The sequence below is a fragment of the Eschrichtius robustus genome, chromosome 3 (genome assembly GCF_028021215.1).
Source record: "Eschrichtius robustus isolate mEscRob2 chromosome 3, mEscRob2.pri, whole genome shotgun sequence".
Lineage (NCBI taxonomy): Eukaryota > Metazoa > Chordata > Mammalia > Artiodactyla > Eschrichtiidae > Eschrichtius > Eschrichtius robustus.
Genome location: NC_090826.1, coordinates 187,763,912 through 187,786,967, shown reverse-complemented (window position 1 = coordinate 187,786,967; position 23,056 = coordinate 187,763,912). Strand labels below are relative to the sequence as shown.

Here is a 23,056-nt window from a genome sequence, read left to right as displayed (position 1 = left end):
ACGGGGACACACCAGCCTGGTTTTAGCTGCTGCTGCCGTGGGGCTGCTGGTTAGAGAACCGGGCACCAGAGGGAAGCCCACCTCAGCCCCACGTGCCGTTTCCCACCGCTGGTGAACGCGGGACCGCCTTTTGCAACTGTCAGACTCTGCGTCTTTTCGTGCCACAGCACCTGCGGCGGCGGCAAACGCTGCCCCGTGCGGCCCGGGCGGGGAGGGGATCTGAAATCCGCAGGCTGACACGCCGGCTGGGACGCCGCCACTTCTTAGCTTTGTGTCCGTGACAGAGTCACTAACCTTCCAAGGCCTCGTCACCCTCATCTGTAAAATGGAGATGTCAGTGCTCGCGTCTCCAGAGAGAGCAAATCAAAGAACCTTTTAAGTCCTCAGGCGATGTGACGGTTTCCGTTTGGTCGGGGCTGAGAGCCACGTTTCCTTTCTCACATGGACGTGCACACCCCGAAGAACGAACCACTGCAGCCGAGTGTCACTGTCAACGACACACGCCATCCTGTGTGTCTTCAGCCTGCGATGCTTCGCACCCCAGCAGGTGCTCCTGACGGAAGGTGAGGACTCAACCACCTCAAGTCACAGACTGGGGCGAAGCAGAATAAAATACATCAGGAGCTGAGGTTCCACGGTGGCTTTGCTTAATGTGGTAAAAAAAAAAACAAAAAACCCTTAGTGGGCCTTAAAATATTTTTTTGTTAACTCAATTGCTTTTGCCCTCTTCAGTGGAAAGTAAAAAAAATCCTTTTTTTTCTTTCTTTCCGACGTAAATAGGAACTCACTCTCGTCGGAGCTTGTGGAAGGGAACCCGGAGGTGCGGAGAGCTGGCCACCAGACGAGGTTCTAGAGCCGCGATGTGAAGAACAGCTGACGTACCCCCCGAGTGACACAAATAGTTAACTTCTCACTTGTCTCTCTGAAAAGCAAAACTGCCATTTTAAGGAGATGCAGGTCTACTTTTTAAGGACCCGTAACTTGAGGGAGGGCAGAATTCCAAACTCACGCCCGATTCCTAGGTCAGAGCCTCCCAGCTGTGTTCCCTTTGCTGTTACCTCTCCATGTGGACAGGTTACGAAACAAAGGCGCCTGTTCCCATCCACCAGGCTACCTTCCTCTGCCCTAAGTAAGGACTCCCAGTGAGCCAGGCCAGGGGGCACACTCCCGGGCACCAGGGTTTGCGCACGCTTCTCTGGTGTCGCCTGAGTCTCACGGTTAAATACTTTCAGTTTTGAAAATGCAAGTGCAACTCTGAGCTGAGGCCTGAGTGTCCTGTCAAAGGACCGAAGGCGGAGAACACACTCGGGCTTGGCACCTGCAGACGTTGCTTCAGGTGTGGAATTGTGTAGGAAGGATTTCTGTTGTTGTTAAACAGGTGTTAGATTTTTCTTTTTCTTTTTTTTAAACTGCTCTGGTCTTAATGAGGAGAATCGGCAAAATCAAAGTGAAACTTATAGAATAATGGCCAAGACCTGGCTTCCCGCTGCTGCCAGAGACGGCGGGGTAGGGGGTGAGGGGGTTGCCTCGGCAGCCGTTCAATTCCAAAGGTACAGAGGGTTAGTTCTGACGCAATTTAATTACTAACTCACCAGAAGAAAGTGAAGCAATACGGACAAAATTAGTGCAGGATGAGCACAAACATTTACACACCACCACACAGACCGTCTGAGCCGAGCACAGAAGGCAACAGACTTTCAGCATTGCCTAAGTCAGGGTTCAAACAATATCTAGTATCAGTTACCTCTCATGAATATCTAAACTGTTCAATTTAAACAGAGGTTAAGAGAGAGGAAAAACCGTATGATGAGTTTGCCCAAGTTCGAATATTACCAAAAAACCCCTATTTTATTCAAGAAACAGAAAAGGTCATTTGGTGCCATGCTTTTATTCAAATGAAAGGGGAAAAACTACACTGTACCAGGAAGTAGCAAATATGACAGTATTTTACAGCACAGCGTTGTAAAAAAAACCTGTAAGCAAGGCTCCAGAGCAGACAGTAAGCACACCAGACACTGTACACCGCCCCAAGTGTCCATGAAACCACAACTAAAAAGCCGAACTTGGCTTTAAAAACAGCCAAATAAAAACTGTAACAGTCATTCTAAAGCAAAATGGAAAAGCCGAGAGGAATGAAAAGCTTTCCAAAGCTGTGTCACATGGCAGAATTTGACAGGCCGCACTGGTAACCATTACAAGTTCGTTTGGCAAACTGAATTGAATAATTATCCTAATAATGTGACCCTCCAATGATGAGAAGCACCAATGTGTTTCAATAAGGTTCATGAATATCTCCAGACTTTATGCAATAGCATAATTTTCATTTGTATAATTTTAAAAACATAATTTAAAAAAAATCTGCAGACTTAAATATATCCATATTCTTTCTGCATGAAGAAAGTAAAACAATCATACTGAGAGCAAGGAACTTCTGTGGCAATATTCACATTCTACCTTTAGACATCGTGGACATTGTTGGACACACACGAATTTGAGAATAAAGGGTGGTCCTGTCTGATTTTACATAGTTAGTTCCTCCATTGTCTGGCAGCCAATTAAAAAAAATTTAATGGCCAAGTAGTATCACCAAGAAGATTGCTTTGATAAAGGAAATTTAATTGACTGAAAAGAACAAATTTAGTAATGTAGAACGCTTATTAATTCTCCTTTTGACTCTCTATTATTTACCACATTTTGATTAGATTCACTTACTATTTTTTTTTTAAACTAGTGAATCTAAACATGTATTTGACAATCATTTCCTTCTCATTGTGACAGAAACGGTTGTCTGAAAGGTAAAATGTGCAGTCCCCCAGTTTAAATCTCCATATATTATATACACAATATGTATACACTTAAAATATAAGAGTTACATATATCCTGGTCTCTTACATGCAAACAGTAGATCACAAATAATTCTGAGCTACACATATATCTTGCACAGGTACTGGAAAAAATCTGTGAAATTTTTTTTTTACAGTTTTAACAAATATACATAAATATAAGAACATAAATTACAGTAAAATATTGACAGCATTTGAGAAAATGTTGGTAACCCAGATGCACTGATGCCTAAAGGCCTTATAGTAATAGAAAAGTACAGTTCAGGGACATCTCATTCCTACTCTTTTTAAAAAATAAGTAAATACATCATATGAGATATTAGTTATTTCTCTAAACAACTCAATTAGAGAAATGTATATATTTTAGTCTCTACTTCCCGTGAAAGAAAACAGCCTACACATCTCACATATGCTACAATACTGTCTTTCCCTCTAAGTTTACACGGTTGTCACAACACTGAAACATAACAGGGTCACAGAATCATTCAAGTCTTTTCCTGAGAATGAAGTTTTTCCCCAACTAACCCTCTGGTATACACTGTTAAAGGAACAAAGACCACATAGAGAAGATTTCAAGTGTGTACTTAATCTAAGCTGAACCACTTGAAAAGGATAAAGAAGAAGAAAAACTCAACATAAGCAAAAGAATGTGAAGCTATTTTAAAATTAAAATGTAGCCCTTTGTACATGTTTAAAAATTCTAAATATAATTTTTTATATCAGTTATAAATATAATGTAAAGACCTCTTGAGAACTCATGGCAGGAAGTCTTACATCCTCAGATTCCGAGACTATTCTCCAAGTGTCCTTCACTTCCGCCAGCTTATAAAGTGACATACTTTAAAAGAGATAGAAAGCCTTTTTGTTAAAAGAACAATCCAAATTATTCTGAGTTGGCCAGAAGTGGTGTAAAAACAGCACTGATTTAATCAGCAACTTCTTATAACATCTTCTTGGTTAAGCTCATGGGGTTTAAGTGAACCTATAGCAGCTCTTCACAACTTCTCCTCTTATTTAATAGAGAAACATTAATACTCGAGTGAATAATAAATATGGAATTGTAAATACTTAGCAGAATAATTCTTGCAAATGCTCTAACACCATTAAAACATGAGGGTTACTGTAAAACAAACACTAGTGTTTCTCTCAGCATCGTAAGAACGACGCCAGTTACCTCTGAAGGCCTATTTCCTACTCGCATGATCTCCACATGAAACAAAATACAAAGGTATCTTGGAACAAACCCCCAGGAGAGAAAAACAGCAAAATAAACCATCTGAAGACAGGCATGTACATTAAAAAGTTTTTTAAAAAAAGCAACAAACAAAACACACAATTCGTTATCTTAGCCGTATTTCAACTAGTGTCCATGAGAACTCAGTGCTTCGGTGTATCGAATACCAAAGCAGGCGAACCTCCACCTGTGAGCCGGACAGCGTGTCACCGCCTGGCCTATCACCCAGGTGAGTCTCCTGCACTCCAAACACTGCGGTCTACATTCCAGTTGTCATGACAACAGAGCTGGATGTCCAGTTTCAATTAATAAAAGTCTGTTGGCAATTAGAAAGGTTTTCTATAGGCAGGAAAGATGAAGTGCAAATTTAGCATGAATGTTCTGAAGCAAATATTTCCCGGTTCCTATGCTTTAGTGGGTAAAAGTTTCTTAGGCGTCACTGGTCTCTTGGTCTGCCATAAATGGCTGTGAATGGTAATCGCGTCCACACTGGCAGATAAAGTTTTAGCGGGGATGTGGCTGAACTGTTTCCTGTCAGAATTATATTTGTAAAGGCCCTCGATCATCTTTTTAGTGATAGATTTAGGGCCTATCCCCGTCAGCTTATTAATCTCTTCAGTCTCTGGGCAGTAAGTGTACAAAGACCTGAACTGGCAGCCTGAATCCCGGAACAAGATTAGGAAGTTGTTGGCATCTGACTTCTCCATTTCCTTTAGGATAAGAAACAAAAATAAAAGCCCGTAAACATTTTGCTGAATATAATTTATATAACTGTGTTACATTTCTTGGCCAGTTCTATGACATGTAATTTCAAATATAAATTCTTAGTAGCCAAAATGAGGCATGCGGCACACGTCCAGCACACGGGGATTGAGATGTGTGCAGAGACCTTACCGCTGAGGTCCTGTTGGCTGTGCCGGAATTGTAATCCTGGAGGGACTTAAAGGGCTGCAGGATCTGCTAACTCTCGGTCTCAGTCAGACTGTCTCTACCACTAACAATCAAGCACTGGTGATCTCCTTCGCGACAGGGCTTCATTTTAAAAACAGGCAGATCATGTTATCTACATTTACGAAACGTGAACGAGTGACTCTGGGCAAGAAAATAATTTATAATTTTATATTATCATCTTAAGTCTATGCCTAGTCTTTAATAAAATCTGAGGTCTTCCAGAATCCCGTTTGAAAGTAAACTCAGTCTAACAATGAGGACATAGTTACAGATCTTTCATATGCTGTTGAAATTCTAGGAGTCCCCTGAAGAGTATTTCCTCCTGAATTGAAAGAGAAGACTCTGACAGTTTTACAATGTTGCCAAATCTAATTTTCATGCAAACATGCTTACCTCCAGTATTTTTTTCTTCTGACCTTCATTTACTTTTCCAGCCAAACAGCAATGAGCTAAAGCATTTTGTATTATGTGCTTATTGGATTTTGCACTGGGTTCTTTGAAGAGCTTTGGTCCTATGGCAGAATTTAATAACAGTAATAAAACAAAAACAGCATTCCTAAGTCAGAAATACGACTGTGTTTAAACGATGCGACCATCCCTACACTGATTAAACTCTGTAATAGAAAACCACATTCTGTGCCTGAGGGCCTCTGGCTGCTCGGCAGCGGTCAGAGCACTGTTGCATCCGCAGGGACACCCCTGGGGGCCTTCGCTGGCCTCCCGAGGCGGCTCTCAGGCCTTGCTGTGATCGTCACACTGCCTGTTTCACCTCTTTCTCACCTCTTTCTCGGGTTTGGTAAGGTTATTGGTGAGCTTAACGCAGAATGGGACCGCGAGTAATTTTAGCTTTTAAAAGACAAGAAAAAGCTTCATCTTTTTCTTCTTCCATACCTCTGGGGTTTTTTTTTTTAGCATTTGTTTTTCACAACGGTGTCTGTAAAGCACAGAAGCCCTTTTTGCCACTTTGCTAGGACATTCGCGCTCGTGAAGGGCCGTGTGTTGCCAGGCTCCCTCCCCCTCACACTAACTCAGCTCTGCCCCGAAAGGCCCTCGGTAGTGTGCCGAGAAACTGGTTCTTTGGGAAAGAAAAAACATGAGGCCTGAGTTTTACCTATTTCTAGAGTAAACTACTCCTACCGTGGCTGACTCAGGGCCAGCGATTGTTCTGCAGCCGCGTAATTCCCGGAATTTTAACAGTCAGTCCGTGAGCTGGTCTGAGCCGGTCAGGTGCACGCCGCAGCCCTGCAGCTCTGGGCTTTCAGCGGTGCCGCAACACGGCCGTTACGCTGGCCTTAAAGGCTGACACGCTGCTGAAGGAGGTTGTCTTAGAAACCACAGAACAGGGAGGAAAAGCTCACGCCAAGTCAGCAAGCTCTGCCTCCTTGGGCCTTTGGGGGCCACACGGACACAGGCGGGACGCAGGCGGTCTCCGCGGCCTCTGCTCCTCCCCACCGTCTTCTCCTGTCCTCCCACCTACCTCTCCACGGCGCTCACATTTCCTCTCCTGCTTCTTAGGAACCTTAGTTCTTACCTACTTTCCATTCTATGTGGTTTTCCTTCAATAACACCTCTGCAAACAGAGGCTGGAGGAGGGCCTGACGGGGACGTGCAAGGCCGAGTGCCCTCCTAGACCCAATGCATTCCCATGTCTTTTAGCGCCTCTCAACACTTTTTCAAGACGCACTGTTCCAGATACTGAAATCCCAGCGTTAGAGGAGGGGCTCGGTGGACTCTAGCTGTTCCCAATACTCAGGACCGATGCACTGCTGAGGGACCCTCTCTAAAACCTCTTCAAACCGAAACTGCAACACAGAAACGGCCTGCATTTTTAAGGGAGAAGCAGAGGAATGAGGTGTTAAGTGGTGCTACTACTTTTTAGAAACTTACCTTAATTCTTCTGGGACAAACCATATCACTGAAACCGACTTACTGGAAAGTGACCACTTGCGTTCACTGTTTCGGATCAGTCTTCCGTGTTTAGACCGAGAGGCAAGTCAGTGAACCTTTCTTAGCACAGCTTGAGCTAGTCTCAGCCCCGTGTTAAACTGTTTCCCTAAGAATGCACAGGCACTGACCTGTGTACTCTGTTCCAGAAGCCACAGAAGAAGTGGTCGAAGCGTTCTCCCAGTCCTTTTCGCCATTTCTACTGCCACACCGGCTTGGAGATAAGAAGCCTTCTACAGACTCTGATCTAAATAATAAATAACATTTTAATGCCTCAGGTAGAGAAAAACATTCGGGGCTCAGAAGGGTATACGTGAGCACCAACCAAACTCAACCTAGAGGCTTAAAAACAAGAAGATGGTGATAACTTTGTCTCGTTCACAGCTATACATCCAAGTCCTGAGAACTCAGCAGGCACTCCATAAGTGTCTGCTGAATGACAGAATGAATGTTTGTCCACATGACAGTCGGCAATTAATGCAGTAGGGTGGTAATACAAAGGTCAGAGCTCAGAGCTGGTGACTGTCACTAGAGACGTTTTTTTTTTTAGATGGGTATTATAGTATAAAATAATGAAATACTGATTTTTAGCTTCTAAGGTATACATTTCCTAGAGAAAGAAAGAGACAGCGTACAAAAGAGAGCTTTCCTAAGTCACGAGCAACTTAACTCTGGAATTATTCTAATGGGGAAGAAAACTAGAGGCGGCACTATACAGATGAGGTACTTTCTGTTTTTACCATGATTGTGTCACAACGGTAGTAGCAACGACTGATGTACAATTACGGTTAATGTCTTATTGGTGTCATAATTCTAAAAGATAAAAAACTGAAAGATGAATAGACCTCTTTACATATAAATTTCTTTTAACAGAAACCCAAACTGTCCTAGTGAGCAACACTTATAAACATTCGTGACTACGGTTCATTCACTGGGAAATATAAAATAACGTTTTCTATGAAAACGCTTATGCTGCAACTTACCTCGGGGTCCTCCTGCCTGAATGCACACTCTCGCTGTCGCCTGTGTTCAGTGACGCCAAAGAAAGGCTAGAGACTGAAAAGACACGATAAATTCGTGATCCTGAATAAAAACAAGATTAGAAATTCAAAAGGAACAACTAGAAAAGAGTCTGCTCATTAGACAACACCAGCATATGAATATGGAGCTCACGTAGTTTCTTTTCCTTTTTAGATGCATAATATGTTTGCATGCATATATGCACAATTTGTTCAAAACTAGCAAGGAACTACTTTTGAGAAATAATGAAATAAGTGAGGAATTAAGAGGTACAAACTTCCAGTTAGAAGATAAATGAGTCACGGGGATGAAATGTACAGCGTGGGGAACATAGTCAATAACTGTGTAATATCTTTGTACAGTGACAGGTGGTAACTAGACTAACCTTGGTGATTATTTTGAAATGTATGGCAGCATCAAATGAATCACTATGTTGTGTAACAGGAACTAACACAGTGTTGTAGGTCAATTATACTTCAACAAACAAACCAACTCATAGAAAAAGAGATCAGATTTGTGGTTACCAGAGGTGGGGGGAGGGAGGGGGAACTGGAAGAAGGTGGTGGAGAGGTACAACTTCCAGTTATAAGACAAAGAGTCCTGGGGATGTGATGTACAGCAAGACGACTACAGTTTATAATTTATCTAACACTGCTGTGTGATATACGACACGAAAGCTGCTAAGGGTAAATCTTAGGAGTTCTCATCACAAGGAACAAATATGTTTTTCTTTTCCTTTAATGTTGTATCTATGCGAGATGAGATGATGGATGTTCAGTAAATTTATTGTGATCATCATTTCATGATGTGTGTAAGTCAGATCATTATACTGTACATCTTAAATTTATACAGTGCTGTATGCTAATTATATCTCAATAAAACTGGAAGAAAAAAAAAGAAATAATGATAAAATTAATTGCTGTTAGGATTTATTCCAGAAACAATGTGGTAATACGAGATATAAGACAGTGATTATAAGAAAAAAAGTTAACAATAAGAAAAATTAACAGAGAAATTAACAAGAATAATAAAATATATTTAGGAATATCTAATTACCAGGTAGAAAATTAATTTATTAATTTCAGCCAATACTGGGTATCAAAAACTTTCACTGACTAGAAAAGGTAGAGTTCTCTTTATTTTTTGAATTGAAGTATAGTTAATTTACAATGTTGTGTTAGTTTCTGGTGTATAGCAAAGTGATTCAGTTATATATTATATATATATATATATATATATATATACACACATACATTCTTTTTCAGATTCTTTTCCATTATAAGTCTATTACAAGATACTTAATATAGTTCCCTCTGCTGTACAGTAGGTCCTTGTTGGTTCTCTCTTTTATATACAGTAGTGTGTACCTGTTAATCCCAAACTCCTAATTTATCTCACACCCCCCGCCCCGCCCCTTTTCCCCTTTGGTAACCATAAGTTTGTTTTCTATGTCTGTGAGCATTAGAGGTCTCTTTAAACAGTCAATGTTATGCTATTTTCCTTCAGTTTTAGAATTACTCTAGGAATTCTCTAAAATTTTCCATGGCATTTAGTTTTAATAAAGTAAACATTAAAAAAATAAGAGTATGCATGTTGAATTTAGAAAAAAAAATATTATCTCAACTCCAGAAATTATGAATTTGGATTTTTGACCATTTATATCTTAAAGGAGGGACTCATGAACTCCTGATCTTATATTCCTGGTTATACTGACATGTTCTGTACACATTCCAGGCACACAACGCTTATCCTTAAATTTACCAGTACAGAAAGGGCAGTTAATGATCCAGGGAGCTGACGTCTGAGGGCGAGCTCCCTGCCAGGTTAGTGTTTAAGCTGGATGTTCGGCCCCTGCGTTTGCTCTGTTGGCCGCATGCATGCACACATAATACACTCAAGTCACCGGAAGCATCCTCTGCTCGTTCTGGTTCTGCACACAGGGAGTGTGCAGTTCAGCCCCGAGCACCCCCAGCCAGCGTGACTGCCCGGGCTGCTGTGGCTATGAACAGACTCCTCACAATGCACGTGTTACCTGGAGGACCTTTTATGGGTGTTTTGGGGGATTCAATGTGGTCTCTGTGGATAGACTTTGGCCGTTGCTTTTTCTGCTTTGCTCCCTGAGGCCGAGGCTTGATGACCGTGTCCATGTCTTCCATGAGCTTCAGCTGCTTGCGCCTCAGGTACTCCTGCCGGATGAACTCCCGGCGGGCTCGCTCATCTTCCTTCTTCTGACGTTCTTCCTCGGTTTTACGCCTAGGAAACAAGCGGGTACATTTCTTTGTGCACAACGCTGTCAGGTGTGCGCTTACGTGAGGAGGAAGAATGATTCAGCCCCTGGGAAAATGGTTCATTTAAAATGTACTTGAGATAATTTAGGTCACTTAAATATACTATTAATAAGTAACTACTTAAAAAATGCATGTGTGTGCGTGGGTGTGTAAAACCCAGGGAAATTACTTTCAATTAATGTTTCTGGAGAACTTTAAGACGCCTCAAACTCAGGATAAAAATATGCAATCAAGTAACACTTTGGGAAAATAACTTCTAAAAAGCACCCCAAATCAGCGTTGTCTCTATATTCTGCAAAGGTCCCTAAACACCGTTAACGAGAGTCAGGGGGACACCACCTCCCACGGACCCTGCGCAGCAGCCCCCACCTGGTCTCCTCTTTCTTGTGCTCCATCTCAGCTTCCAGCTGTTGCTTCCGCAGCTGGGTCTCTTTCTCCCTTCTTAATCGTTTCTCCAACAAAGCTGCCCGTTTCATTGCCATATCATTTTCTGCTTTTTGATCATCCTACGAGTGAATGTCATTGAGAAAGAGGAAACATCTGAGGCACCAATATCCTCATGTTCAATGCTTGTGGCCACATGGAGGGGTCACTCTTAATAACTGAAAATCCAAACCGTCTAGTGAAGCTCACTCCAACCCCACCATAGATGGACATGTTCCAAAATTATGAGGGAAGAAATGAATTAAAGTGGTAATACTTTTATCAAGTAACAAAGGACACAAACTTCTTTGATTACATGTTTTCAAAACTTAGGAAGTTAGCAAAGAACAACATAAAAAGGGGAAAAAAAAAAGACAAAGTTTTTTTGGGCCCTGATAAATAACTGATAGAGTGGAGAGTTTCCCCACAATTTTTAAAACTGCATTTAAATTGTATTTAAAATACATGCTTAATATAGAAAACTCAAGTAAAAGCACCACAAAAATCAGCTACGCAAAGTTGTATCACATAAATGAAGCTATTGCTGCATGATTTTTTAAAAAAAGTTGAGGTCCTGACAGTTTGCTTGCTGGGTTCTGAACTATGCCGCAGGTTTTTCCTTTGAAGAGAAGATGGGCATACTTATACTCCTAACCCCAGAGCTAGTTCATGACCTGTAGGTGTCCTGAGCTTGCTCCAGCTTCTACCTGAACGCTCAGGGAGCTCGGAAGTCAGGAAAGTAACCAGCTGTAGAAGTGGTTCCCTGTCGTAATGATGCCCTGCTTATTAATTCAACAAGTGTTTCCTGCGTGTCTAATACATTCACAACATAGTGTCAGACATTAGAGATACTAGAATATGAAAAAGACAGGACACCTTAAGGTTAAGGAGCTTCTAGATCCCACGGGGAAGAGGTACAAACAAGGTGCTTTGCACAGAAACCCAGAGAGAGATGAACTCTGAATGGAGAAAGTCAGAAGATACCATTCAAACAGTCAGTCCAAACATTCACACGTCTGTGTCAAACAAACTACACACACTGCAATCTGCCAGGCACTTTACTATGCTCTGGGGATAAGGAGATGCAGTGTCTCTAGGAGTTCACAGTCTAAGAGAAATCGTAACAGAAGCAAATCACAAGGCAGTTGGAAATTCTGGGCCAGCAGCATTATTATGAGGATGTTTAGGATACAACAGACACAGAGGAGAACATATTCACATCTACCCAAGGAATCATGAAAGGCTGCAGCAAACAGATGAGGCTTGTCTTACAAAACATCCCAAACAGAGTTATGGGGGAAGAGGGTGGACCAACAGGCTTGGATCAGTCTGTGAAAGGCCCCTGAATACATGCTGAGGGGTTCAAGTTTATCCAACAGGCAACTCTAAGAGACTCCGTCGAGTTATGCTACCAAGTGGCAGTGTGACGAATGGCACCATGACCGAGGCAGGGAGGCCCGTGAATGAGCTATGACCACGGTCCAAGGGGGGAGTACTGGGCAGTGAAAACTGAAGTGAGGAAACGAGGGTACACATGGACCGTACGTTTTACACCCAAGGGTGCCCCTCTGTTCTCCTTTCTCTGCAGGAGCAGAGGTAGCAAGGTCTCTAAAATTAAACACATCTATTACTGTCTACAGTAGCAGCCTATTTAAAAAAAAACAGTAAGTTTTACACCGTTAAGAGACAGAACACAACCCACATTCAAATTTCTAAACATTAAAAAGGGCCGAGAGGGCCATCTCTCTATGACCAACTTCAAAGTAACTTACCAGGTTCCAATATTTAATGATCCTAAGTAAAACTAACGATTGTAACCACTTTAGTATTCGCGGGTTTTGACCCCAATAGGACTGCTGTACGTTTCATTTAAAACCCGAAATTATAAACTGTTGCCACTGAGTGCTGTCTTTCTATCTATATTCCAAATTGTGGAGCTATTCAGGATCACAAACTATCTACTTTAGTCCCTTAACTAAAAAAAGAAACATGAGTAGCAAACATATGCATGTTTCTGATTATAAAAAACCATATTATTCCCTACAGGGAATTTGGAAAAATATAAAGATAAAAAAAAAGGATGACGGGAGAAACATTTTAAAATAATATTAGGCTTTTCTGGTTCTAACATCTATGATAAATTTCAAGATCTTACCATCACGAGGTGATACTGTTCAGTATTTGTGTTAGTTGGCTATAGTATTGTTTAAACATATGTCATAACCAACACCGATCCTGAGATTAGGGGTCATATGCTACACCTTCGCCAATGCTTCTAGAGAAGCTATTTCAATGACAACTGCTCAAATTATGTACTTTTAAATGTTTCACCTTGCAAGAGTCCGTCTGGTCAGTTTTCAAAAGATTTTTTAAAAAACAGTACATATAAGGTTAGATGGTCAACATTAAGAAAATAAACTAAAACAGACTTACATGCAATGCCAAGTTATGAGCTTTTTACAAAGTGGCCACTGAACATCTTTTGGAAGAGTGTGAATCACTTGGTTTTCAGAAGGCTTTGGTGAAAGTGAAAGAGAGTCAGAGGGGACAAAAACAGCACGTCTAAACATGTACCACGATGTGATGAAAGGAAGACTGTTCTAGAAACCAATGTGCCCGAACAGAACTGCAGTCCACCAGGGGTTGGGCCAGAATACATTTTAGGATTAATGGCAGACCTGTAACGAGAAGGGCTGCTGCTAAAGAAGCAAGCGCGCCAACTGAAAACACCCACCAGTGAAGAGGCCTAGGACCACGTGGGCTAGGTTTACCTTAAAGAAGAATCCACAGCATACTTTCTGGTCGTCATCAGCTTGTTCTTTATCACTTTCTCCGTCATATTTTTCAACAGATACATCAGCCTTTTCAGGGGCTTTCAAATCTGAGAGGGAGACTTCAATCAGATTAGCGCTTTTAGGAGGAGCAGGTGGGAAGGCAGGTCTGGAAGGAGGTTCTGCAGGGTGATTCACGCAGTCCTCGCTCAGGGTGGGCCATGCCGTCTCCGTGGCGGGCTGCGCCGGGCCCTCGGGAGCCGCAGAGGGCAGGGCCCGCGCCTCCTCGTCCTCCGGGATGTGTCCACGCTGCTCCCGAGGGCCCGTGGACCCCTCTCCCTCCTCCTCCTCCTCCTCCTCCTCCTCCTCCGCTCCCTCCTTGCGTCTGGACTCCTTGGCTTCCGGCTCTCCGCCGCCCCCCAAGCACACGAAGGACCTGGTCTGAATGGGGACCTGACTCGGGGAGAACCTCCTGAGCCGAGGGAGGCTGTCCACAGACCGAGGGGGCGTCAGCGTTCGGTGCAAGGGCGTGAGTTTTAATTCGTTAGGCCTGGGAGTCCTCTGAGTTTTGACGGAGAAGGCGGCGCTCTTCCGGGCAGCAGGCTGCGGAGACGGGTGCGCGGGGCGGGGGGCGTCGGCCGGCGGCCGGTGGGGCTTCCCCGCGCGGGCCGGCCGGTGCGGAGAGGGCGGGGGCGGGGAGATGACCCAGGCCTGCTGCTCGCGCATGTGCATCAGCAGCTCCTGCTGCAGCGCCAGGCGCTGCATCTCCCGCTGCAGGACGAGCAGGGAGGCGTTGAGCCTCTCGATGGAGCGCGTGTGCTCCAGCAGCTCGCCGTCCTGCGGCGGCTCCTCCGCGGGGCCGGCCGGGCTCCACGGCCCCTCGGGGTCGCCGGGCGCGCTCGGGGACGGCGGCCACCTGCCCACGGGGCTCTCCGCGCCCTCCTTGGGGTCCGCCGGGGACCCGCTCCTCGGCCCGTTCGCCTTCTGCGGCTCCTTCTCCGGCGGCCGCTCCGCGTACACTTTCCCGTCTTCCGCGCCGGCCGCCTCCTCCCGGGGCGGGGAGGTGCCGTCCCCTTTCCTTTTCACCACGGTGAGAAAGGCCGTCCGCCCCATCTTCTGCCTCTGCTTGGTGAACGCGGCCTCCATCTTCTTCTTCTGGGCCTCGATGGCCCGCCGTTTCTCCTCCAGCTTCATCCTGAGATGCACCACCTCGGAGGCCAGCAGCTGCGTGGTGTCCCGGCCGTGCGGAAGGCCCGTGTCCTCTGGGGTCTGGGCCCAGGCCACCACGTGAGGGATGTTGAGCTCCGAGCCCTCCGGCGTCGTCTTCTGAGAACTGCTGCCGCTGCTTTTTCCGTCGGTGTGATTCAGCTTCCTGAATTTCTGTTCGGCAAAGCTGGTCATCTTCACGCCGGAACTGGAGGAGGCGCTGCTACCGGGCTGGGACCTGGTGCTGACGGTGCTGGGACAGGGACTCGGGGCCTCTCTGGCGTTGCAGTCCGGGAGGAATTTGGACGCGTCGTCCACGTCAGAGTCCAGACTCACGGTGTAGTCTCTCAGGGAAGAGTCTTCATCCATAGTTTCCGGAATGTCTTCTGAAGGGACGTGGATCCCCGTGTCCACCTCCGTGTTGTCAGTGACGGGGCTCGAGGCACCTTTCGTGTCCGCCACGCTCTCGGGGCTGGACTGGCTGCGCGGGACGCTGGAGTGCAGGACGCCCACCTCCTGGCTGTGGAGGAAGAAGCCGTTCGCGAGCTGGTCCGGCCGAGGGGTGTGGGCAGGCTTCTCAGTATCGTGGATTATCTGTAACGCTTCTTCGATGCTGGGGGTCCCGACCTGGCTACCAAACTCATCGAGAAACACTCTGTTCTGCAGAGCTCCATTCGGAAGCCTGTGATGCACGTTCTGCTTAGAATCTAGTTCGTCTGTGTTTAGGGGCACGTAGGCCGTCAGGTCGCCGTGAGAGCCCACGTGAAGTTCCTCTTCGATGCTTCCTGCCCCCTCCTCCCCATTTACTGGCTTGAAGGACAAGTTTTTCCTAATGTTCTTGGATACACGACTGTTGTTCAGAGTAAGTCCTTCATTACTAATAGAACGAGTGATTCCTTGGTTTGGAGTGGATCTCTGTATACTACTTTCTTTATCAAAAGAAATATCAAATGAAACGCCATGCACTGATGATCTAAAAAAAAATTAAAGAGAAAATCTTTAAATAATCCCAGAAAGGAAACAATCTGATATCACTGAACAACAACAGTTATTTGAAATTATGCTTCCTTTCTTTCCCATTTCTCATAATCACATTGTCCTCAAGGCGAGGGTAAGGCTATCGGGCCACCCGTCACGTTTGGCCCCTTTGGTCAGTCTATCATCGGACCACGTTGCCCTTTTCAAATGCAGGTACTAATTAAACTGCAGTCTGGCTAACAAGGGGGGGCGGGGGATGGACAGTTTTTGAGAACGTGAGTACACTAAAAGTAAGTCTCTGTTTACCTTTTCTCCTTGGGCCATGTCCCTATGAAGCTGTCAACATAGGACATAGATGAAGACCTTCTTATTCCTCCTTCAAACGCATAAAAGTAAAAGTCATTGAAATCACGTAAAAAAAATTTAACTTACAACAATTCAACAGATTTCACATAAGGTAAGTACATGTGGAGAAATAAAGATCATTTTGTTAAGAAAAGCAAGCATAGAGAAACAGAGCCCTTTTAATGTGTCATATGTAACACTTCTTAGAAAAAAGAACTGGATACTTTTATTTACATTTATTCTCAATCATTTTCTAGTTAACCATTTAAATGGCATTCTCCTAGGCTTTTTCAAATACATTACCTGAGGCTGAAGGATGAGCTTGGGGACGTGAGTGTCTAGAAGGCAAATGAAGACGAGAGTGTGTAAGCGCAGCTCCTTCCCCACTGCAACGTAAAATACACGTCAATCAAGTGTCATAAAATGTCTAGCTCTTGCATATAAATTTTAGATACAACAGCTGAAGTCGGAAACAACACTCACTTCCGACTCTCCATCCTAAGTGAAAAAAAAAAAATAAGGAAACATAATATAGTGTTTAAACCAAAGAATGGCGGTGATTATATGTATCTCTATGTATTTTATGTCTTTTAGCCCAAGAGCTTGAAACGCTACTTTCATGTACAGCTCAATGTCCTTGTGAGATAAGATACGGCACATTATTTTCATTTTACAAATAGAAAAACTGAGAAAGAGAGGAAAGTCGTCAACTTGCAATATTCTGGTCGAATCTCAATCTCTAAAAGTACAGGAATGATGAATCCTTGTGAAAGAGCCTGGCACCTCCTGCTCGCGGGCCTGTCTGTAGGTCTTTAACACTTACATTTTTTCTGATTTGACTCCACCCTGTTCCAATTAATGCAGCGGATTACATAGTCTACTTCTCAGTTTCTGATGACATTTGGCCACAATTTAATTTTTCTATTTCTACGTTTTCAGTCCACCACGGCCTACCTTGTAGCAGGCGAAACTAAGCATCCCAACCCCAATGGGCTGAGAATAAGCTGGGAGCAGGATGCAGTGACCTCTGCAGCTCTCCGTGACTACACTACCTCTCGGCTAATGCGAACTGCGAAGATGAACAGCAACTAAAGGATACAAAGGTAAACCACAATGCTGCATTCTTTTTTTTTTTTTCATCTTCATCTTTTTTTTTTTTCCCCAATTTGGATTCATTTCTTTCTTTCTTTCTTTTTTTTAAATCAGTCATCAATTTTATACACATCAGTGTATACATGTCAATCCCAATCGCCCAATTCAGCACACCACCATCCCCACCCCACCGCGGTTTTCCCCCCTTGGTGTCCATACATTTGTTCTCTACATTTGTGTCTCAACTTCTGCCCTGCAAACCAGTTCATCTGTACCATTTTTCTAGGTTCCACATATATGCGTTAATATACTATATTTGTTTTGCTCTTTCTGACTTACTTCACTCTGTATGACAGTCTCTAGATCCATCCACGTCTCAACAAATGACTCAATTTCGTTCCATTTTATGGCTGAGTAATATTCCATTGTATATATGTGCCACATCTTCTTTATCCATTCGTCTGTCGATGGGCATTTAGGTTGCTTCCATGACCTGGCTATTGTAAATAGTGCTGCAATGAACATTGGGGTGCATGTGTCTCTTTGAATTACGGTTTTTTCTGGGTATATGCCCAGTAGCGGGATTGCTGGGTCATACGGTAATTCTATTTGTAGTTTTTTAAGGAACCTCCATATTGTTCTCCATAGTGGCTGTATCAATTTACATTCCCACCAACAGTGCAAGAGGGTTCCCTTTCCTCCACACCCTCTCCAGCATTTGTTGTTTGTAGATTTTCTGATGATGCCCATTCTAACTGGTGTGAGGGGATACCTCATTGTAGTTTTGATTTGCATTTCTCTAATAATTAGTGATGTTGAGCATCTTTTCATGTGCTTCTGGGACATCTGTATGTCTTCTTTGGAGAAATGTCTATTTAGGTCTTCTGCCCATTTTTGGATTGGGTTCTTTGTTTTTTTAATTTTGAGCTGCATGAGCTTTTTATATATCCTGCAGATTAATCCTTTGTCCGAAATTCATTTGCAAATATTTTCTCCCATTTTGAGGGTTGTCTTTTTGTCTTGTTTATGGTTTCCTTTGCTGTGCAAAAGCTTTGAAGTTTCATTAGGTCCCATTTGTTTATTTTTGTTTTTATTTCCATTACTCTAGGAGGTGGATCAAAAAAGATCTTGCTGTGATTTATGTCAAAGAGTCTTCTTCCTATGTTTTCCTCTAAGAGTTTTATAGTGTCCGGTCTTACATTTAGGTCTCTAATCCATTTTGAGTTTATTTTTGTGTATGGTGTTAGGGAGTATTCTAATTTCATTCTTTTACATGTAGCCGTCCAGTTTTCCCAGCACCACTTATTGAAGAGACTGTCTTTTCTCCATTGTATATCTTTGCCTCCTTTGTCATAGATAAGTTGACCATAGGTGCGTGGGATTATCTCTGGGCTTTCTATCTTGTTCCATTGATCTATGTTTCTCTTTTTGTGCCAGTACCATATTGTCTTGATTACTATAGCTTCGTAGCATAGTCTGAAGTCAGGGAGTCTGATTCCTCCAGCTCCATTTTTTTCCCTCAAGACTGCTTTGGCTATTCGGGGTCTTTTGCGTCTCCATGCAAATTTTAAGATGATTTGTTGTAGTTCCGTAAAAAATGCCATTGGTAATTTAATAGGGATTGCATTGAATCTGTAGATTGCTTTGGGTAGTATAGTCATTTTCACAATATTGATTCTTCCAATCCAAGAACATGGTATATCTCTCCATCTGTTGGTATCATCTTTAATTTCTTTCATCAGTGTCTTATAGTTTTCTGCATACAAGTCTTTTGTCTCCCTAGGTAGGTTTATTCCTAGGTATTTTATTCTTTTTGTTGCAATGGAAAATGGGAGTGTTTCCGTAATTTCTCTTTCAGATTTTTCATCATTAGTGTATAGGAATGCAAGAGATTTCTGTGCATTCATTTTGTATCCCGCATCTTTACCAAACTCACTGATTAGCTCTAGTAGTTTTCTGGTGGCATTTTTAGGATTCTCTATGTATAGTATCATGTCATCTGCAAACAGTGACAGTTTTACTTCTTCTTTTCCAATTTGTATTCCTTTTATTTCTTTTTCTTCTCTGATTGCCGTGGCTAGGACTTCCAAAACTATGTTGAATAATAGTGGTGAGAGTGGACATCCTTGTCTCGTTCCTGATCTAAGAGGAAGTGCTTTCAGTTTTTCACCATTGAGAATGATGTTTGCTGTGGGTTTGTCGTATATGGCCTTTATTATGTTGAGGTAGGTTCCCTCTATGTCCACTTTCTGGAGAGTTTTTATCATAAATGGGTGTTGAATTTTGTCAAAAGCTTTTTCTGCATCTACTGAGATGATCATGTGGTTTTTATTCTTCAATTTGTTAATATGGTGTATCACATTGATTGATTTGCGTATATTGAAGAATCCTTGCATCCCTGGGATAAATCCCACTTGATCGTGGTGTATGATCCTTTTAATGTGTTGCTGGATTCTGTTTGCTAGTATTTTGTTGAGGATTTTTGCATCTATATTCATCAGTGATATTGGTCTGTAATTTTCTTTTTTTGTAGTATCTTTGTCTGGTTTTGGTATCAGGGTGATGGTGGCCTCATAGAATGAGTTTGGGAGTGTGCCTTCCTCTGCAGTTTTTTGGAAGAGTTTGAGAAGGAAGGGTGTTAGCTCTTCTCTAAATGTTTGATAGAATTCACCTGTGAAGCCATCTGGTCCTGGGCTTTTGTCTGTTGGAAGATTTTTAATCACAGTTTCAATTTCATTACTTGTGATTGGTCTGTTCATATTTTCTGTTTCTTCCTGGTTCAGCCTTGGAAGGTTATACCTTTCTAAGAATTTGTCCATTTCTTCCAGGTTGTCCATTTTATTGGCATAAAGTTGCTTGTAGTAGTCTCTTAGGATGCTTTGTATTTCTGCGGTGTCTGTTGTAACTTCTCCTTTTTCATTTCTGATTTTATTGATTTGAGTCCTCTCCCTCTTTTTCTTGATGAGTCTGGCTAATGGCTTATCAGTTTTGTTTATCTTCTCAAAGAACCAACTTTTAGTTTTATTGATCTTTGCTATTGTTTTCTTTGTTTCTATTTCATTTATTTCTGCTCTGATCTTTATGATTTCTTTCCTTCTGCTAACTTTGGGTTTTGTTTGTTCTTCTTTCTCTAGTTTCTTTAGGTGTAAGGTTAGATTGTTTACTTGAGATTTTTCTTGTTTCTTTAGGTAGGCTTGTATAGCTATAAACTTCCCTCTTAGAACTGCTTTTGCTGCATCCCATAGGTTTTGGGTCGTCGTGTTTTCATTGTCATTTGTCTCTAGGTATTTTTTTATTTCCTCTTTGATTTCTTGAGTGATCTCTTGGTTATTTAGTAACGTATTGTTTAGCCTCCATGTGTTTGTCTTTTTTACGTTTTTTTTCCGTGTAATTCATTTCTAATCTCATAGCGTTGTGGTCAGAAAAGATGCTTGATATGATTTCAATTTTCTTAAATTTACTGAGGCTTGATTCGTGACCCAAGATGTGATCTATCCTGGAGAATGTTCCATGCGCACTTGAGAAGAACGTGTAATCTGCTGTTTTTGGATGGAATGTCCTATATATATCAATTAAATCTATCTGGTCTATTGTGTCATTTAAAGCTTCTGTTTCCTTATTTATTTTCATTTTGGATGATCTGTCCATTGGTGTAAGTGAGGTGTTAAAGTCCCCCACTATGATTGTGTTACTGTCGATTTCCTCTTTTAGAGCTGTTAGCAGGTGCCTTATGTATTGAGGTGCTCCTATGTTGGGTGCATATATATTTATAATTGTTATATCTTCTTCTTGGATAGATCCCTGGATCATTATGTAGTGTCCTTCCTTGTCTCTTGTAACATTCTTTATTTTAAAGTCTATTTTATCTGATATGAGTATAGCTACTCCAGCTTTCTTTTGATTTCCATTTGCATGGAATATCTTTTTCCATCCCCTCACTTTCAGTCTGTATGTGTCCCTAGGTCTAAAGTGGGTCTCTTGTAGACAGCATATATATGGGTCTTGTTTTTGTATCCATTCAGCCAGTCTATGTCTTTTGGTTGGGGCATTTAATCCATTCACGTTTAAGGTAATTATCGATATGTATGTTCCTATGACCATTTTCTTAATTGTTTTGGGTTTGTTTTTGTAGGTCCTTTTCTTCTCTTGTGTTTCCCACTTAGAGAAGTTCCTTTAGCATTTGTTGTAGAGCTGGTTTGGTGGTGCTGAATTCTCTTAGCTTTTGCTTGTCTGTAAAGCTTTTGATTTCTCCATCAAATCTAAATGAGATCCTTGCCGGGTAGAGTAATCTTGGCTGTAGGTTCTTCCCTTTCATCACTTTAAGTATATCATGGCACTCCCTTCTGGCTTGCAGAGTTTCTGCTGAGAAATCAGCTGTTAACCTTATGGGAGTTCCCTTGTATGTTATTTGTCGTTTTTCCCTTGCTGCTTTCAATAATTCTTCTTTGTCTTTAATTTTTGCCACTTTGATTACTATGTGTCTCGGCGTGTTTCTCCTTGGGTTTATCCTGTATGGGACTCTCTGCGCTTCCTGGACTTGGGTGGTTATTTCCTTTCCCATGTTAGGGAAGTTTTCGACTATAATCTCTTCAAATATTTTCTCTGGTCCTTTCTCTCTCTCTTCTCCTTCTGGGACCCCTATAATGCGAATGTTGTTGCGTTTAATGTTGTCCCAGAGGTCTCTTAGGCTGTCTTCATTTCTTTTCATTCTTTGTTCTTTAGTCTGTTCCGCAGCAGTGAATTCCACCATTCTGTCTTCCAGGTCACTTATCCGTTCTTCTGCCTCAGTTATTCTGCTATTGATTCCTTCTAGTGTAGTTTTCACTTCAGTTATTGTATTGGTCATCTCTGTTTGTTTGTTCTTTAATTCTTCTAGGTCTTTGTTAAACATTTCTTGCATCTTCTCGATCTTTGCCTCCATTCTTATTCCGAGGTCCTGGATTATCTTCACTCTCATTATTCTGAATTCTTTTTCTGGAAGGTTGCCTATCTCCACTTCATTTAGTTGTTTTTCTGGGGTTTTATCTTGTTCCTTCATCTGGTATATAGCCCTCTGCCTTTTCATCTTGTCTTTCTGTGAATGTGGTTTTTGTTCCACAGGCTGCAGGACTGTAGTTTTTCTTGCTTCTGCTGTCTGCCCTCTGGTGGTTGAGGCTATCTAAGAGGCTTGATGGGAGGCTCTGATCAGAAATTTCTAATTTGGATATGTAATTTGATAAATTACAATCTCTCCTTTGGTTGTTGAGAGAGCTATCACCACTTCAAAACTATGATGCTTTTCTTCTCAAAGCTCATGTTAACTGTATTGTTAACAGATTGAGTCAGGATAATTGCCCTTGACTACTGACCTGGGGCGGTCGTGGTTTGAAGCCGGGTGCTTAATAAACCAAAGCTCACCCAGTCACTCCTCCAAACTCCAGAACTCCACACTCCAGAGGCCCTCCATTCGATCTGCATTCTTATTATTTAGTGAAAGCTTAATTCACGAGCTTTCCAAAAGCAGCAACACCCGGAGCACGTGTATACCTTTGCTGTCGCTCAGCTCCCACAGCCCCCGCCCCTGCGCTGCACATCACTGTCCTCTCACTCGCGTCCCCGGTCGTTTCCTGGGAAACCCGAGGGAGAGGACCCCACGCTGCTCCCTGTCACATCCGTCTCTCTCATCCCCCCTCCAGTAGCCTTTCCACAGCCTCTACCCTTCCTACGTCTACAACAGGAGCATAATCCTGAAGATATGCAAGTTCAGTTATTAAAATAGGTTCACTCTTTTGTTCTTCCCCAAGTAATGGCTAAACTTTTGTACATTCCTACAGTTGCCTTACTTCACGCCTGCATAGAGGATTTTGATGTGGGGTGATTCCCGTACAGGTTAGTAGCCAAATGTGTGCAGTAGCTGCTACAAATGTCTTGCTTTGCTGTCTTCCTCCTTTGGCTTTTTTTCCTCGTAAGGTCACCATTCAG

General features: G+C 42.7%; 1 protein-coding gene across 1 annotated transcript in view; it reads right to left on the bottom strand.

Moving 5' to 3' along the window:
• Positions 1–1,872: 1,872 nt before the first annotated feature.
• The window catches only part of CAMSAP2 (calmodulin regulated spectrin associated protein family member 2), a 110,029-nt gene continuing 88,845 nt past the window's right edge, over positions 1,873–23,056 (bottom strand). Inside the window, exons 9-17 of the mRNA XM_068541876.1 lie at positions 16,307–16,389; positions 15,965–16,034; positions 13,475–15,653; positions 10,650–10,786; positions 10,025–10,245; positions 7,956–8,028; positions 7,104–7,219; positions 5,422–5,540; positions 1,873–4,787 (exon numbers count right to left, since the gene is read on the bottom strand). Coding sequence (XP_068397977.1) covers positions 4,482–4,787; positions 5,422–5,540; positions 7,104–7,219; positions 7,956–8,028; positions 10,025–10,245; positions 10,650–10,786; positions 13,475–15,653; positions 15,965–16,034; positions 16,307–16,389 — 3,304 coding nt within the window. The 3' untranslated portion in view covers positions 1,873–4,481. The remainder of the gene's footprint in view (positions 4,788–5,421; positions 5,541–7,103; positions 7,220–7,955; positions 8,029–10,024; positions 10,246–10,649; positions 10,787–13,474; positions 15,654–15,964; positions 16,035–16,306; positions 16,390–23,056) is intronic.